The sequence below is a fragment of the Terrapene carolina genome, unplaced genomic scaffold, assembly GCF_002925995.2.
Source record: "Terrapene carolina triunguis isolate 2854851 unplaced genomic scaffold, T_m_triunguis-2.0 Scaffold171, whole genome shotgun sequence".
Classification (NCBI taxonomy): domain Eukaryota; kingdom Metazoa; phylum Chordata; order Testudines; family Emydidae; genus Terrapene; species Terrapene triunguis.
In genome coordinates this window covers 2049896-2065882 of record NW_020664522.1, presented here as the reverse complement: position 1 = coordinate 2065882, position 15987 = coordinate 2049896, and the positions used below count along the sequence as shown (strand labels likewise).

The following is a 15987-nucleotide window of genomic DNA, read 5'->3' as shown; positions in this document are numbered from 1 at the left end:
ACATGGTAATGCAGGAGAGTAGCAGAGAGTCAGGTTCTCCCAATCCTGCAGGGCTGCAGTAACACCTTCTAAATCACAGCTCCAGGCATGTGGAAAGCAGGGGCTGAGGCCCTGTATGCTGCCCCTCCATCTCAGGAGCTGGTGGACTGGGAGGGAACAAAACCAGAGCTCTGCCCAACCTACATGCCAATCAACAGAGCTGGCCGGCTGTGTGCAGGGAGTATGCTGCCCTTGAAAAGGGTTTTCACAAAGGACTTGCCTCCCTGCCCAAGTGCAACTAAGGAGTGGATTTGTAGTTATCTGAGGCATGAACCCTCCTGAGTGGAGCAGCTAGACACATTGCAGCCAAAGTGATCAGATACATGGTCAGGCTAGGTTTCAGCAAGTGAAAACAGCAAAGTCACCAAAATTGAAAATGCTGAAAGTTTTATTAATCATGTAAGAACAAAATGAACAGGAAAAGATTACATGTTAACCCCATACAAAACCTTAAATCCATAGACAGTGACTCCCCCAATAAAATTATTTCTCTACTCACAAATAAATAGCAAAGGACAGTGCAACGTAACTATAAAATTCAGTTTTCTACGTAAAACATTAGCTCACCATCACCATTCTTTTTGTTTTAAAGAGTCATCCTACTACTTCTTGCTAAAACATTAATGTTGTAAACGGTTGACTGGAATAATTGCGAATTCCCATGATGTAAACGGGATATTTGTCAGGGGTCTTCAGTTGTTTTTAGATATACACGTGCACACAAATAACCATTGAAACAATGAGAATACTAAAAAAAGAAATAGATGAAAAGAATAGAACTAAATAGTCTCCAAACTTCACAGGGGAAATGGTAAAGGAAAGTAATTTTGGGATTAACTCACGACTCCAACAATGCAAGTTATAATTTTGTTTATCCTTTCCCCCTCAAAAGTTGTATTATTTAGAAATAAAAATACATATGAAGACTTAGTTATTTGGCTCCTGAATATTCTCATATTTAAGAAGTGAAAAATGGTGATAGTGGAAGCTGAAATAAGTAAGAAACAGAGTTTTAAGCCGGTGCACAGGTTATTTTATCTATGTTGCTTTTGATTTTAACTGCTTTAGACCTCTTGGGTTCTTTTTTCCTATGATCATCTTGTTTTTTTCTGCTCTTCTTCCTTTTGGAACTGTTGTGTGGTTGTGGTTTCTGGAATGCACTCAGTCATGCATTGGCACTCTTCCACATAGACATAGTCATAATTCATGCTTGTTCCATTGCTGCATGTCAGCGTCACCTCTCTCTTGTGGCTCTTGAGTTCCTGGCAGCAGGTACACTTGTGTTGCATCTGCTGTGTTTCAAAGGAATACCTGCCCCACCAGATAAAGAAAAGAAATTATACCCCTCTGTAAAAGTCTTCATATAGCACACACTCTGCTAACTATTGCACACTTTAAAAAAACGTATCTATTTGATAGAGGGCCTGTTCCTGCGCCCACTGTGCTCTGTGGCAAATCTGCCTTTCATTTTAATAGAAGCAAGATTGGGCCCATTATTTCCAGCTTTCAATCGTGTGTGTGTGTGTGTGTGTGTAGCTCAATATAAACAGGAAAGATCAAATTTTGTGGTATTAGTCTGAGTTTTCTAGTCTCTCCACTGGCTTTCATCATCATTTAATGGCAGTTAGTTCTGAGCATGTATGAGTCAGAGAGAGAAATCAAGGTGGTCTAAAGAACAACTGATAGGAAGGATGGGCCAATTTATATATGATGTACTCTATTTGCCAAATAGCCGTAATGGCTTATTTATGAATGCAGGATCTGATTCTCTTTAGCCACAGCAATATATCAGGTGTGACTCTACTGATGGCAATGAATGTAAGTCAGAGGAAAATCAGAACCCCAGTGTGCATCTTCCTCACTGTTGTTCCAATGGGTGCTTTGCTGTCAGATACTCAATACTCTGCTTTGTGACTTGAACAAGGTTTTTACCTCTGTGAGTCTGGTTGTTTGACATTGGGACCGTCATGTTATATTGTGTGTCAGGCAAAGTGATGGGAGATAACTGCTGTGGTATAGAGTAAGCACTCTCCCGCTCCCCCAAATACTGACACACACTTCAGATGTACAAGCCATCACACTCAATGGAAACCCTTGCTTTTCAAGTGTATATTAAATTAATTGAAAGTGCATAGGTGAGTCCATGCTCAATACCACTTGAGCAGTTGGATGAAAAGAGGCCACAAAGAGAAATAGATACAAGGAGAGGATATAATGTACTTGCTGCCACTTACACTGAGGAGCTGGCACAAACACCCTCACAGTACGTCAGTTCAATAGGCTCAGAAGATTCACATTCATTGTGGCGGATCACAGTTGAGTTCTTGTAAACTTTGCATCTTGTTACTAAGAAAGAGGAAAAAATAAATAGAAATGCTTCATGTCTCTTCATATTCACAGCTAAGCGAATGCTTAAAGCTGTTCTGAGAGGAAGATGTTTGATTATGCAGGATTCGTGCTATAGGTAGGAAACACACAAGTAATTTAGTTGGGGATTTGAGTTTAAGTCCCAGTCTTAATCTTTCAACCTTAGGTCATTGGTAGCAGAGAGCACTGCTGAGGCAGTATAAACAGATCTTGGATGAGATGGGGAGTATCTTGACACTGTCAAACAACCATGTTTGCTCTTTTTCTTTGGAAGGACCAGTCAGTGTAACGTGGGGCCCTTGACAATGAGAACTAAAGAAAACCTGTGTGGGGATCCTGGAGGAAACTTCTACTTCCCCATCCCACGCAAAAAAAGTTAGAAATATTATAATTATACAGAATCTATTGGCAGCAGAACATCAGAAAATAGCTTTACTTACATCCAGAGGTACAGGTTTTGCAGCAGCCATCAGGAGTCAGCTGTACTTCATTCTTCAGTGCAGGAACAAAGAGAGAGCATTCAGAATTAGTGTATGAATGACAAGTCAAGAGCTTTCTAGCACTGACTAGCATTTTTACCATTAACAGGAGGTGGGCTGTGCAGTGGATATTGAATGAAACCATGGCTTGTGGACCAGGAAGGCTATCTTGCCAGCTTGGTTCCATGTAGTTCTTGAATCCACATATCCAAAAATAAGAGGTAGCAGACTATTAAGTGGGAGGACAGGGCTGTTCTGGAGGGATTGTCCATTACAATTGACACTGTGACAAGATTAAGTTCACTCTCAAACCATTCCTGATAAATGGCTGTTTACACAGTGGGAGCCATTAATAACTAGAGATACTGGTTCCATGTTGTCTTGTCTTGTCTTGTATCCTTTGCCCCTTGTTCTGTGTAGTAGCACTCAACAAATAGCAAACAATAAAGGACTGATTGAAACTTACAGGCTTGCAGTCCTCTGGATCAAAGGCAGGACATGTTCTCAGAACAGTGACTGAAACAAGCTGATCTTCAATTTTTTCACATTTGTAATAGCTGCATGGATTATCTTCAGGCTTCCAGATATCACCCGGCTGACATTGGGAATAAAACAAATTTAGCATTATTGCTTTTCTGATGTGATCAATGATGTAATTATGATAAGTGTAGTGTGATTACTCTGACAAAGCCTGGTGTAGGATTTTCTGATGAGCAATTTCATGCTCTCACCTAGAAGGAACTCATCTGTACCCTTTTAACTTCCTCTGAAACACTAAACACGGGGAGCCTAATTTTCAAACTTCACTGCCTAGGTGGGGAGCCTAAGGCTAAATCCTAGACCTACACTCTCAGGTCTGTAGTTAGATGCCTAAAATGGATATTCCCTCCCCCACCACCCCCCAGTCCATTTGAGCACCTAAATATGTGATTTAGCTATTCAAATGTGTGTCCAGCTAGAATAAATATAGAAAATACCCTGCTGTAACTAAAGTTGGTTGAGAGCTGTCCCTTGCTTTTGTCAACACTTATCCCTTGTTGTGGGCTAAAACCAAGTATAATGAGAATCAAAGGAAATAGTTACCTTGAGCACCTGGACAGTGTTGTTAGTCAGCTTGATTGTGCAAGCCACCTGGACACACTCTCCGCAGCACTCTCCATCTTTCATCATGTATTCATAACCCTGTTCAAGAAGTGGGAGAGAAAATACATTGAGTCAATAAGGGAGACTTCCATTTTCACCAGTTTAGAAACTAACGGGGAGGTGAAATAAAAAATGGAGCTCACCAGGGGGCAAGTGGTGTCACAGCGGACCACCTCACATTGCAGAAGGTTTCTGTTGGAGACTGGATCTACTTCAGAACTGCAGATACACGTCTTACAAGAGTCCATTGGAACAGACATTCCAGGCTGGGAGAAGCCAAAGAGAGAACATTCAGTCTGAGAAAATCTCATTATTTTAAGGAGATCTACTGTATGTTACCTCATAACGTATGGAGATAATTTAAAGCAATTTTGTGAACATAAAAGATGCTGATACACAAGTGAAATTGAGTTACCCAATGGACAGCATAAAGCAACTATGTTGCACATAATATATGAAAATGTGGGGCCAGTGCAAAAAGCATGTATAGGAACAAGCTAATTGAAATTATGCAAAATACTTAGGCTAGTAAAGAGATGGCAAGAATGTACCAAGCAAGATCAAAAGAACATGCTGAGTTTGGGTACTACGTAAGACTGGTTTGAGCCGCCTCAGTATTTTGCAAACTCATCAATACACCACTTGTCGCAAAAGAAGCTTTCCATTATGAATTGTTTTCAGAGCTGGTGAAGCAGTCATCTCTTGCAGATGGATATTAAAACATCTACCCATTGGTGTATCCAATTGCATGAGCATGAATATGTACACATTCTTTACACATGGACTTCAGGCCTCTTTTGAAAATTTGACCCAAAATCACATTCCAAGATGGCAGCTGTGATCTTAAGGAGAAAATCTTGACTGAGAAGTTAAGGTCTCAACTTGGAGGTCTAGGCCAAAGTCCTAGATTTATTTTTTGAGGGGCTTCAGTTCTTTTGCCCCACAAAAAAAGACTTTCAAAATTCTGCTCCATCAGAAAGTTATATTGCCCACATCTGGAATGGATAAAGAACCGATTCACCCCTCTCAGTAAAAACGGTTAAGTTTTTACTTTTGCTCCTTGTTAAAGGGGAGCTCCTCCAAACAAAATCTATTTCAGATCTAGGCTGGTGACCAAGGAGCAAACATGGTACAAAGGTTCTTTAATATGTAGGAGATAAAGAACTCCCTCATGGAAACTCCTAGTGAGATGCTCTGTATCAGGGTTTTAGAGAGCTACTGAAATATCAGTATATGTTAGTATGTTTGGTGTAGTACTACTGTTCTTACCTGGTAAATAGTTCCATTAAGCACACAGACATCTGGTATTGGTTCTGAAAAAAAGAATCAATTATTTAAAAAAAAAAAAGAAATGAAAAAAAAATCTTTAAAACTGCCAGTCTGAATGCACAAAAAAGTTCAGTTTTTCCCCTGGATATAGTTCAGTGAAGGTAAGTGGGGTTTTTTAATGATTATTTAATGTACACTGACCTTACTTTCTTCACTTCTCATACATTTTTTCTTAACTCCATATCTCCTTTGAAATTGAAATTAGAGCCAGAGGTCAGAAGAAGCACAGTAACTTACCACATGTATAATTGACACAGCAGCCTCCTTCTGAAAGGATTGTGGCTAGCTGATACCCTGGCTCACAAGTCTTCTTGGTCTGGGAGCAGGCGCTTGTATTGCATCCTGTGGAATAAGCCAGAAGAGAAAGTGCGTAATGGGATAAAGCTAGCAATATGAGTCGTTGTTTTCCTGCTTAGAAGTAATTGGTGCTTCGGCTCCGTGAGCATGTGGAGAGCCTAACACAAAGAAGGGCACAGAACATAAGAACAGCTATACTGGGTCAGACCAAAGGTCCATCTAGCCCAGTATCCTGTCTTCCTACAGTGACCAATGCCAGAGGCCCCAGAGGGAATGAACAGAACAGGTAATCATCAAGTGATCCATCCCGTCACCCATTCCCAGCTTCTGGCACAGAAAGATTATTGATAACTTCTTTTAAAAACTTGATGTGCATAAAGCTCGAGTTACATTCTAGCATATGGCTGAAGCTTGAAGAAGCTGGAGGGATGTATCCCTAAAGGGAGAGAGAAGATTTAAGAGGATAAATGGCCTTGAACTAGAATGGGAGCCTGAGAAAGCCCTCTCTTTCCCTACTGCTATCAAGCTCCTCCTCAAGTTAGAGCAAATCATCTCTTACTCTATAACCACAGCAGTGTGATAAATTCAAAAGACACCTCTGTTCCATGGCTGAGTCCTCTGCAACCTGTCTGCAAGTGGCTTGGATGGACGACTGATCCTCATAGGAAATAAATATGCCACACCATCATAATCAAATCATTTGGTAGCATCTCACATCCCACTCATGTTTTTCACAGGACCACTTCAAGCTTAGCCCTCGACTGCTCATTTGTTTAGTTCCAGGCTAATAAACTGTGGGCACATTCTCCCTTTTGACTTCACTATATCAGTAATAAAAAAAAATCTCTAAACAGCTAGCACTATATCACATACAGCTACTGGCTCGTGTTTTAGTGTTTGTTCATCTGTTTAGCTCTACTTAAATTAATATTGCCATTCTGCGACATAAAATCTGTGTATAAAGAAACACTCTATAACCCACAACTATGGAGCTAATTTATCAGCTACTTTAAGACTCAGAAAAACCTTTTACCTCTCTTCTCCCCTTCTGCAACATACACACACCAAAAAGATTTTGTTTTACCAACTAAAAATGTACATCTAACTAACTCAGAAATCAACTTTTGGTACCTAGGTACAGTTATGAATCAATCAAGGAATAATGCTTAATTGTAAGAGCCCTTAGATATTACAGTGATAGTTACTATATGAAAACCTTAACTAGATTAGATTAGCTAGTGAGAGATGTGCAGCTGTAACTGAGGACAATATTTGGCCCACTATATTTTTATGAGCTGGCTATAAAAGATAGTAGCCGGTACTTACTGCATTCAGTTTCAGGACAGCATGGGTCTTCTGGTGTGAACACTGGGACAGCTATGAATCCTTCTTTCTCACACACGGGTGTCTCGGGTGTCTGACATGACAGTGACTTACATTGTACAGTAACAGAGAATGGGTCACAGACACACTCCTGGCAGTTACTCTTCCAAATGGCTCCAGGCTGTAAAAATATAAAAATATTTTATCTTACCTGTTCTCTGATGCTCATGATCATAGGTATTTTTTCAGGGTCAACCTGGATGAAGGCCTCAAAGCGGATAGTAAGATAGAGTGTTCATGGAGCCTGATCCCAAGCCCATTGATTTCAATGGGTTTGAATCTGGCCCAAAGAGCAGGCCGAAAATCTTCAGACAGGCTGCTTTCAATTTCCCAAGTTAGGAGACCCATAAATAAATAACATTTCCAATACTTGGCAATGGAATGATACAACACTGGAATTGAAGTACTAGCAATTTATCTGAAGCAATATAGACACACCATTGTGCAATTTGAAGCTGTTACACACAATTCATATTAGTTCTTTTTGGGCATTTTGGGGTTTTAAAATGTGATTTTTAAAAAAAAAACTGGGTGCAGTTGATGACAAAATACAAAGTGTATTGGCTGTAATCTAGTCCTTACCATCATCTCCTTCCATTTTATTTCTGCTAAGAATTTAACCTGCCACAACCTTGCACATTTCATAACAAAGTGAGGACTAAGAGGTGGGAAAATGCAATGAAATCCTGGAAACAGCTGTATTTGGGAGATGTTTCTGGGAAAGGTGCCTTGGAGAAAGTGCTGACTGAAATACTCACCAGTTTGGGCATTCCATCTGGTCCCACACAAGCTGAGGGGAATGAAAGGATAAAGATTTACATTGATGCTGATCTGATGACCCATGTGATACACAAATGAATCTCGCTTACCCGTTTAATTAAGGGTTCATAAAGGCACTTTTCAGATATTATTATTGCTACACACTTTATCCACAAAGGATTTACTTTTAAACCTTCATCTTGTCTCATGATTCAGCTCAGACCCATTTTTTTCAACAAGTAGACACAGATGCTAATGCCATTTACCAGTCACTTTCTAAAAAAATGGAAATGGAAATAACTAGCCATTCTCAAGGTGAAGTCAGTTTTGGCACTCAGCATTCACATGTTAAGTGGCTGGTGTATTTACTCCGATGATGATGATGATGCAAGACTAAAATCTGCTATTAGGCTGAGTCTGAAAACAGACTATGGGGCATTTCACTGGCAGTGTAAATATTATGCAGGTTCACTAAATTCTAGGAATGTAATATAAAATGGGGAGGAGGGTAAAGTAATGGGTTTAATATGCTAATCTTAAACTATGAGGGATCAGGCTTTAAATGTGATATATTATAAGTGAAACACGGTCGGTAGTTTTAGTCCCTAGTATGAATTTGTCATAATTACAAAACTACCTGTCAGACTGGTTCAGCTAGCAGAATTTGGATATTCACGAACAGAATTTGGATATTCAAGAATGGGTAAAGCTGAGTGGGATTAAGGTCCATGAGCAGAGCTGTGTGATAGAAGCTTCCATAGCATTTTTTCACGCTATACCTAGAACTAGGTTGTCCTGTCCATCTCTTTCTTTCATCAACACTAATATTCACATTATTTACATCCTCCTCCAACCCTTTCTCCTTCCCTCCTTCCTGTCCCCCCGAAACTTACCGCATTCTGACACACAGATGTCAGTGTATGAATTGAAGAGAATCTTATCCTTGGGGCAGAAGCATCCTTCAGCAACATGTTCACTTGTATGGTTAACAGTTCTACAAGGAAGAAAGGAATGGATATTAACGTACATTTTCCCAGCATTATCTGATCAATAACTTTTTACAGCACTAATATAATTGAGGCATGAAGAAGAATTTCTCTAAACAATCAGGTAAGGTTTCCTGAATATATATAAAAAATGTACATTTATACAATATGGTAATCCTTATCCCCAAATATTACAAAACACTTTGTAAACATTCAGAAACTATCTATGTACGGGAATCATTTTTACCCATCACTGAACTATAGGCAACTCTGAAGTGGAGCACTACATCGACCTAACAGCTCACAGCAATGCTGGGCATGTTTTTCTGTTTAGGAAATAGCAGGAAGTGAAAATACAGCATCCATTTGAAATTGTAGAGGGATTTAAGTAGCACAATGTAATTATCCAAAGAGGAAATTGGCTAGGCCCTAAATGCTGGCCTTCCTACTCATGTGAAAAGTGCCATGGGATTTTTAATAATCAAAGGAGTCAGGACTTCAGTTTCAATGCCACAAATAAAATATGGCATCTCTAGTAACAACACATTGTCCCCTGTCACCACTTTGAGGATTTACTCAGTCATCAATGCCACTCTGTCCTCAAGCAGTTGGTTTTTACTACGAGGTCTCCCGTCCAAAGACAGACACAGTTGAACACAGTGACATTACACTAATGTAAAGCTAATTATTTGGTTTAGCCTTACCCGGAATGACAGGCGACAGGATTAAGAGGGCCACATGCATCATACACCTTGCCGTTAGGACAGTTGTATGCTGTGTGGGAGCAAAAATAAAATCAATATGAAAATGAAACATTGTATAAAGGTAAAGAAGCAGAGATGATGCTTTCCAATTGCTTTTAATTTTATGTAGGTGGAGGGGTAACAACCACTGGTGCTCTCACTTCATCAACCCTTTGGACCAGGAAATAGAAAAGCAGAAATATTTTGTAACGGCTACTGAATGATTTTGAACCTCACAAAAGATGTGGCTTTGGTTGAATTTGAGAGAACAGCAAAGGTTCAGGGTTGTTTATATTTTATCGGAACTAGTTCACCCATCTCCACAGGAATGAAATTAAAGTAAAGTTTAGATACGTATCTATTCCTCCCCCCCAAAATAATGGAAGAAGTTTACATTTCCAGAATAAGTTTGTAATAAGCACGTCATAGATCCAAGGCAAAGTATCTCTTAATGCTGCTTACGGCATTGTCCTTGGGTCTTGCTTCTCCAGTCGGCACAGACACCTTTAGCAGAGCAGAGGGAGGCATATGTTTTCAAGCTGAAGCATGGTATAGATTCATTGGTAATGTGGCATGAATCAGCGATGCAACTCTCATAGAATATGCTGGGCGTCAGAATCTTATGACACTCTGCAAAGAGACTTTAAATATAATGGAAGAGAAGTTTGAGCTGTGCTGCATAATCACTATAAAAATCTAGACTTGTCAGAGTGAAATAATTAAAGGGTAATGAACTGCCTAGATGGTCTTTTAGGGCTAAAATACGATATTAGTCCCAGGTGAGTGTTTTATTGACAATGTAATAATAGCCCTTGGTGGGACACAGTTTATATTTAATGAGAATTCTTCAAGGGCAGACTGGGTTTCTAGATAGCGCAACTCTAAGGCTACGTCCTCACTACAGGGGGGGGGTCGATTTAAGATATGCAAATTCAGCTACGCGAATAGCGTAGCTGAATTCGACGTATCGCAGCCGACTTACCCCGCTGTAAGGACGGTGGCAAAATCGACCTCCGCGGCTTCCCGTCGACGGCGCTTACTCCCACCTCCGCTGGTGGAGTAAGAGCGTCGATTCGGGGATCGATTGTCACGTCCTGACAGGACGCGATAATTCGATCCCCGAGAGGTCGATTTCTACCCGCCGATTCAGGCGGGTAGTGTAGACCTAGCCTAAAAGAGACTAAAGTGATGCCCAGAGAACCAGCTTTGGTAACAGCCACAACAAACTACACAGCTATTCTGTATTCTTAAAAAACAAACCAAGACTACTTTGCTATTATTACAATCAGGGCCGGCTCCAGGCACCAGCCCACCAAGCGTGTGCTTGGGGCGGCGCCTAGAGGGGGGCGGCGCGTCAGGGCGCTCCGGCCCGAGAGCGGGGCCGCGACTGGGCTCGCCGCCCTCCCCCCGGTGCTCCGGCCGGTCGGGGAGAGCGGGGCCCCGGCCGGACTCGCCGCCCTCCCCCCGGCGCTCCAGCCGGTCGGGGAGAGTGGAGAGCCCCAACCGGGCTCTCCGCCCTGCTCCCGACGTTCTGGCCGCCGGGGGCTCTCCGCCCTCCCCCCGGCGCTCTGGCCGCCGGGGAGAGCGGAGAGCCGCGGCCGGGCCCGCCGCCCTCCTCCCGGCGCTCTGGCCGCCAGGGGCTCTCCGCCCTCCCTCCGGCACTCTGGCTGTCGGGGAGAGCGGAGAGCCCCAACTGGGCTCTCCGCCCTGCTCCCGGCGCTCTGGCCGGTCGGGGACTGCGGGCCCGCGGCCGGGCTCGGCGCCCTCCCCTGCCGCAATGGGGGGGGGGGGGGCGGCTGGTGGCTTTTTTGCCTAGGGCGGCAAAAAAGCCAGAGCCGGCCCTGATTACAATCAATAATGCAGTGTATATTTTTGTTACTAAATGTCACTTCAAAGACCATTATTAAGGCTTCCAAAAAACTTTTTTGCTTTTCAATACACAAGATTCAAATGTACCCTAAGCCTGAATTTAACTTACTCGCTCAAAATCAGCTCACAAAGAGGAGAAGTAGAATTGCAGGGCACAGGTGGAGTTGTTGGCGTGGCAGGTGGTACCGGGGGCCTTTCACAATTGGGCTTATTTTCATTCTGAACCTGCCAAGCGGCAGCCATTTCTGAACAAGAGGAAATTACTTCGCCACTTGGCATGCGGCATTCGTCCACTTTGTCATTTGAACATGTGCCTAGAAGAAAACAGATGGAACCAAGTCTGGAAGGTATTGAAGCACTGGCAATAGAGCACCTCAGCATGGCAAGGTAAGTACAAGAGGGAATGTCCACGCTAAATGTAACAAACACAGTCAGGGGCTGGTTACCTGATTTTCAGGTTACTACGATACCACTAATCTTACTTGGTCCTAACACTTTATGAAAGACTGAAAGTAGAAATATTCTTGTTAATGTAAATTGCATTTTGAGGTGATGCTGAGACTGGAAATAGTGAAAAAGTGATATGCTCCATAATCCCACTGTGGTTATTTTATTTAATTTGCTGTAGCACCTAGAAACTTAAATGATCAGCTAAAGTGCACCTTACCATAGCATAAATAAAGAAAAAAGTCTCCTGAGAATTGCCTTATGGAAAAGAGGGGATTAAACCACTCTACTCACCACACTGGCCTTCAGTGTTGTGTCCAAACATGCTGAATGGCATTTTCACTGTGAAGGTGAGTCCATTGAAGAAGATGTAAGACTTGATGTCCGGGATTTCAACAACCATGTATGTTCCATCATTGGCAACTGAAATGCCATCTCTGCTGAAGCCTCCACTGATTGGCTCGTTGTTGACAAGAATCTAAAACCCAACAAAATAAAAGCAGCTAAAGCACAGGTTTATTTTATGTCTTAGGCAGGGAGACAAGTCTTTGAACACATGATGGCAGTGTTAAGAGTTAAGAAAGAGCAGAGTTCCTCTCTGTAGATCTGAAGATCCCCATTATGTTCCTCATGAAAAAAAGAGGCATAAGAGAAAGAAATTACAAAATAAACTCTCTCTCACACACACGTGCGCGGTAAACACACACACACTATGGAGTTCTTATGAAATTAAATATAATTACCACATATCTAATGTTGTGTTTATAATCTTTAGCTGTTTTTATACGGTGTTATTAAACAAGCCTTCTCTTATTATTAAAATGTTTTTATTGAAGCAATTTATAAAATGTGAAAATCCATTAAGGTTTACCTTATTATTTTTCTCTCCTTGGTGTATCTGACTGATTAGCACTATTTCCATGGAGTTGTAATTCACAATGATAGATCTAGGGCAGGAGAGTCCATCAGCCACATCACAGAAGTAATTGTCCACAAGGATTCTGAAATTGTATTTGGGGACAATCTGTTTCATCAGCACATATGTGCAGTTGTCATGGAATGTGTAGTGAGTTCCATCAAAAGTCAAGTAGTCAGAATTACTCCAGCCGCTGCAAACACCTATCAGGAAGAAAAGAAAAGAAAAGTATCTATTTATAATCAAAAGCTAAAAATAGCAAATTTCCTTAATCTGCCAGTCAAAGAAAGATTGGTTGCTGGTACTGAAATTGAAGGTGATGTATCATATTTAAACTAAAATCTTTCTCTCTTGTATGACATCTGTAAAAATAAAGATTCTAGAAGCAGAATTTAGTTGGCGTTAAGTATTCATACCCATTTTTCTGTCTATATATCTAGCTTTATTTTAGCCGATGATCTGGATTATTAAATTCTTACTTAGCGTCAGATGCCACTACAATGGATGTATAATAAATACCAAGCTAGATAGAAAAATCTATAATTTAATGATATACTCTTGTAATTCAAATATTTTAGCCTGATTCTATCTTCTGAGAAAAATAGAGTGCCTAAAGCATTGACTCATCACAACAATATTATAAATTTGTAAACTATAATTTGGCGGGTAAAGCCTGCTATAGTACAACACTAGATGAATCAAAACATTCTGAAAACCTCTTTTTCTGCAATATTAAAGTATATTGTGCATCGTTAGTGCTTTGCTTGTTTCTTGGTTCCCTTACAGTCACACTCATAGTGGTAGTTGCAGCCATCCTCATCATAGACTTTTATTGGTGGGAGTCCACTTGCACAAGTAATCATCTCTACAGCTGGAGGAAGCAATAGAACAATTCTGTTGTCTCCCTCACAAGTTGCCATAGTGCAATTGTTTAACATCCAGGATTCATTCATCTAGAAGAGACAAGGAAATTCTTGTACAGATGGTTTGGGTTGAGGCAGAATTTAGATGTCTATCTTACAATAATATAATAATCAATCTTTGGGATTCAGGTTGTTTCAAGTAAGATTGTCTATGGGTGACCTAGCAAGAATGGAATTCAAAGAAAGTAGGTCATGTATCTGAAGAGGAAGCTGACTATGAGTGACTGCCCTTACATATCTGGGTTTAGAGCATAATGAATATTGAAAAAAGTTATTCATGGACATTTTGTTGACTTCCGTAATAGAATTTTGCTTCACCCAAAAAACAAACACACTTGGGTGAACAGGATAAAAGTTAAAAAAACAAACAAACAAACAAAAAACCCAGTATAAAAGTTCCGTCATCCAGTTAGGGAATGACAACTATGCTATATGACTTCAGTGATCAATCATACAGCTTGAATATCAAATACGCAAGGAACATTTAAAAGGAACACTTTGTAAACAATCTTTAGGATGAAATTTATTTGCATAAAATATTGAGAAATTCTGAATATTGAACAAATTTGTAAAAACTGCAAGTCAGTCTGTGGACAATTTGCAAACAGGAAAAGTTGACAGCACAAGTTCACAAAAAATTACATCTTGCCAGATTATTTTCAAATAGCCAAATCCTGCCCGGACATATACATGAGCAACTCCCAGTAAAATTAATGAAAGTTGGATGTGGGTCTATCTGATGGCAGAATTTGGGTCAATTTTGGGAATGGTGGTGTTGTAGAAAAAGAAAATAGATAATTGGATTACCTTTCTTGGCGGGTCAGCATCAGGGCAACCTGATATTGGAGTAGTTTCTGGAGTTACTGGCACTGAAGAAGATATAGCTGTTGGGGTTGATAAGCTTGGTATTGTAGATGACGGGATTACTGAAACAGGAGTTGTTGTAGGACATGGCCCCTGGAGTCGTTCAATTTCGCATCTTTTACTGCAAAGTGCATAAAAACTACAACCAGTGCTATCTGTTCTGTTGTATATAACTTCGCCTATGAAACAAAATTAATAATACAAATGAAATAAAATGGCTGAGTAAAATGTTCATCAAAAAATCAAACAAATAATATTAAAATGTTTTAACTTGTATGCATTCATCATATTTTTATATAAAGAAAACATTCTCACTTTTAAGTTACACTGTACAGTAAAATATAATTTTAAAAAGGTGAATGCTAATATTGTATCTCAGTTTTTAAAAGCATGAAACAATAAACTCACCGGGAGAAAAGAAATCACCAGACACGTGGCATAAACACGGTGTTACACTGCTTGAAGTGAAAGATGTACTTTTTTCACGTGCTTTGTAGGCTGTACTGGGGCCTTCTGTTGTTGCAGATACTGAAGAAGTAAGCCTTGAAATAGTAGATGTTGGAGGAGTTCTAATGCTTAAAGTTGGGGAGACCGCAACAGTAGTGGAAACTGGAGATAAAAGTGTGGTGGTGCTTCCCTGTGATGTTGGCTGTGCTGGACTTGTGGAAAAAAGCATAGTACTTCCAGTGATGGTAGAACCCTTACCCGTGGAGGCTGAACCTGTTCTCATTTCTCCACGTGTGCCTGTAACAGGTGGGATTGTGCCTGTTTGCAGTGATGCTGTACCAGCTGAGCCTGTTGGTATACTTGGAGTTGGAGGAGAAGCAGTGGAGGAGACTGATACGGTAGTGGAAACTGGGGGTACAAGCGTGGTGGTGCTTCCCTGTGGTGTGGGCTGCGTAGAGAGTAGTGTGGTGCCTTCAGTGGTTGTTCGTCCCGAAGGAGGAAGGGTGGAACCTGGTGAAGGTTGTGGACGTGTGCCTGTCACAGGTGGGATTGTGCCTGTTTGCAGTGGTACTGTAGGAGCTAAGCCTGTTGCTTTGCCTGGAGTTGGAGGAGAAGCAGTGGAGGAGACTGATACGGTAGTGGAAATTGGAGGTACAAGCGTGGTGGTGCTTGCCTGTGATGTTGGCTGTGTAGAGAGTAGTGTGGTGCCTTGAGTGGTTGTTTGTCCCGAAGAAGGAAGAGTGGAGCCTGGTGAAGGTTGTGGACGCGTGCCTGTCGGAGGTGGGATTGTGCCTGTTTGCAGTGGTGCTGTACCAGCTGAGCCTGTTGCTGTGCCTGGAGTTGGAGGAGACGCAGTGGAGGTGATTGATACTGTAGTGGAAACTGGGGGTAGAAGAGTGGTGGTGCTTCCCTGTGATGTTGGCTGCGTAGACAGTAGTGTGGTGCCTTCAGTGGTTGTTTGTCCCGAAGGAGGAAGAGTGGAACCTGGTGAAGGTT

The 15987-nt window shown here is 41.2% G+C and overlaps 1 protein-coding gene across 1 annotated transcript in view; it reads right to left on the bottom strand.

Moving 5' to 3' along the window:
• Positions 1 to 1133: 1133 nt before the first annotated feature.
• The window catches only part of LOC112113396 (mucin-5AC-like), a 50995-nt gene continuing 36141 nt past the window's right edge, over positions 1134 to 15987 (bottom strand). The window contains exons 30-46 of the mRNA XM_029912049.1: positions 15250 to 15975; positions 14488 to 14723; positions 13542 to 13710; positions 12713 to 12960; positions 12136 to 12319; positions 11504 to 11708; positions 9988 to 10166; positions 9487 to 9556; positions 8690 to 8790; positions 5595 to 5699; positions 5298 to 5341; positions 4172 to 4294; positions 3969 to 4067; positions 3352 to 3480; positions 2847 to 2898; positions 2274 to 2385; positions 1134 to 1350 (exon numbers count right to left, since the gene is read on the bottom strand). Coding sequence (XP_029767909.1) covers positions 1134 to 1350; positions 2274 to 2385; positions 2847 to 2898; positions 3352 to 3480; positions 3969 to 4067; positions 4172 to 4294; positions 5298 to 5341; positions 5595 to 5699; positions 8690 to 8790; positions 9487 to 9556; positions 9988 to 10166; positions 11504 to 11708; positions 12136 to 12319; positions 12713 to 12960; positions 13542 to 13710; positions 14488 to 14723; positions 15250 to 15975 — 2999 coding nt within the window. The remainder of the gene's footprint in view (positions 1351 to 2273; positions 2386 to 2846; positions 2899 to 3351; positions 3481 to 3968; positions 4068 to 4171; positions 4295 to 5297; positions 5342 to 5594; positions 5700 to 8689; positions 8791 to 9486; positions 9557 to 9987; positions 10167 to 11503; positions 11709 to 12135; positions 12320 to 12712; positions 12961 to 13541; positions 13711 to 14487; positions 14724 to 15249; positions 15976 to 15987) is intronic.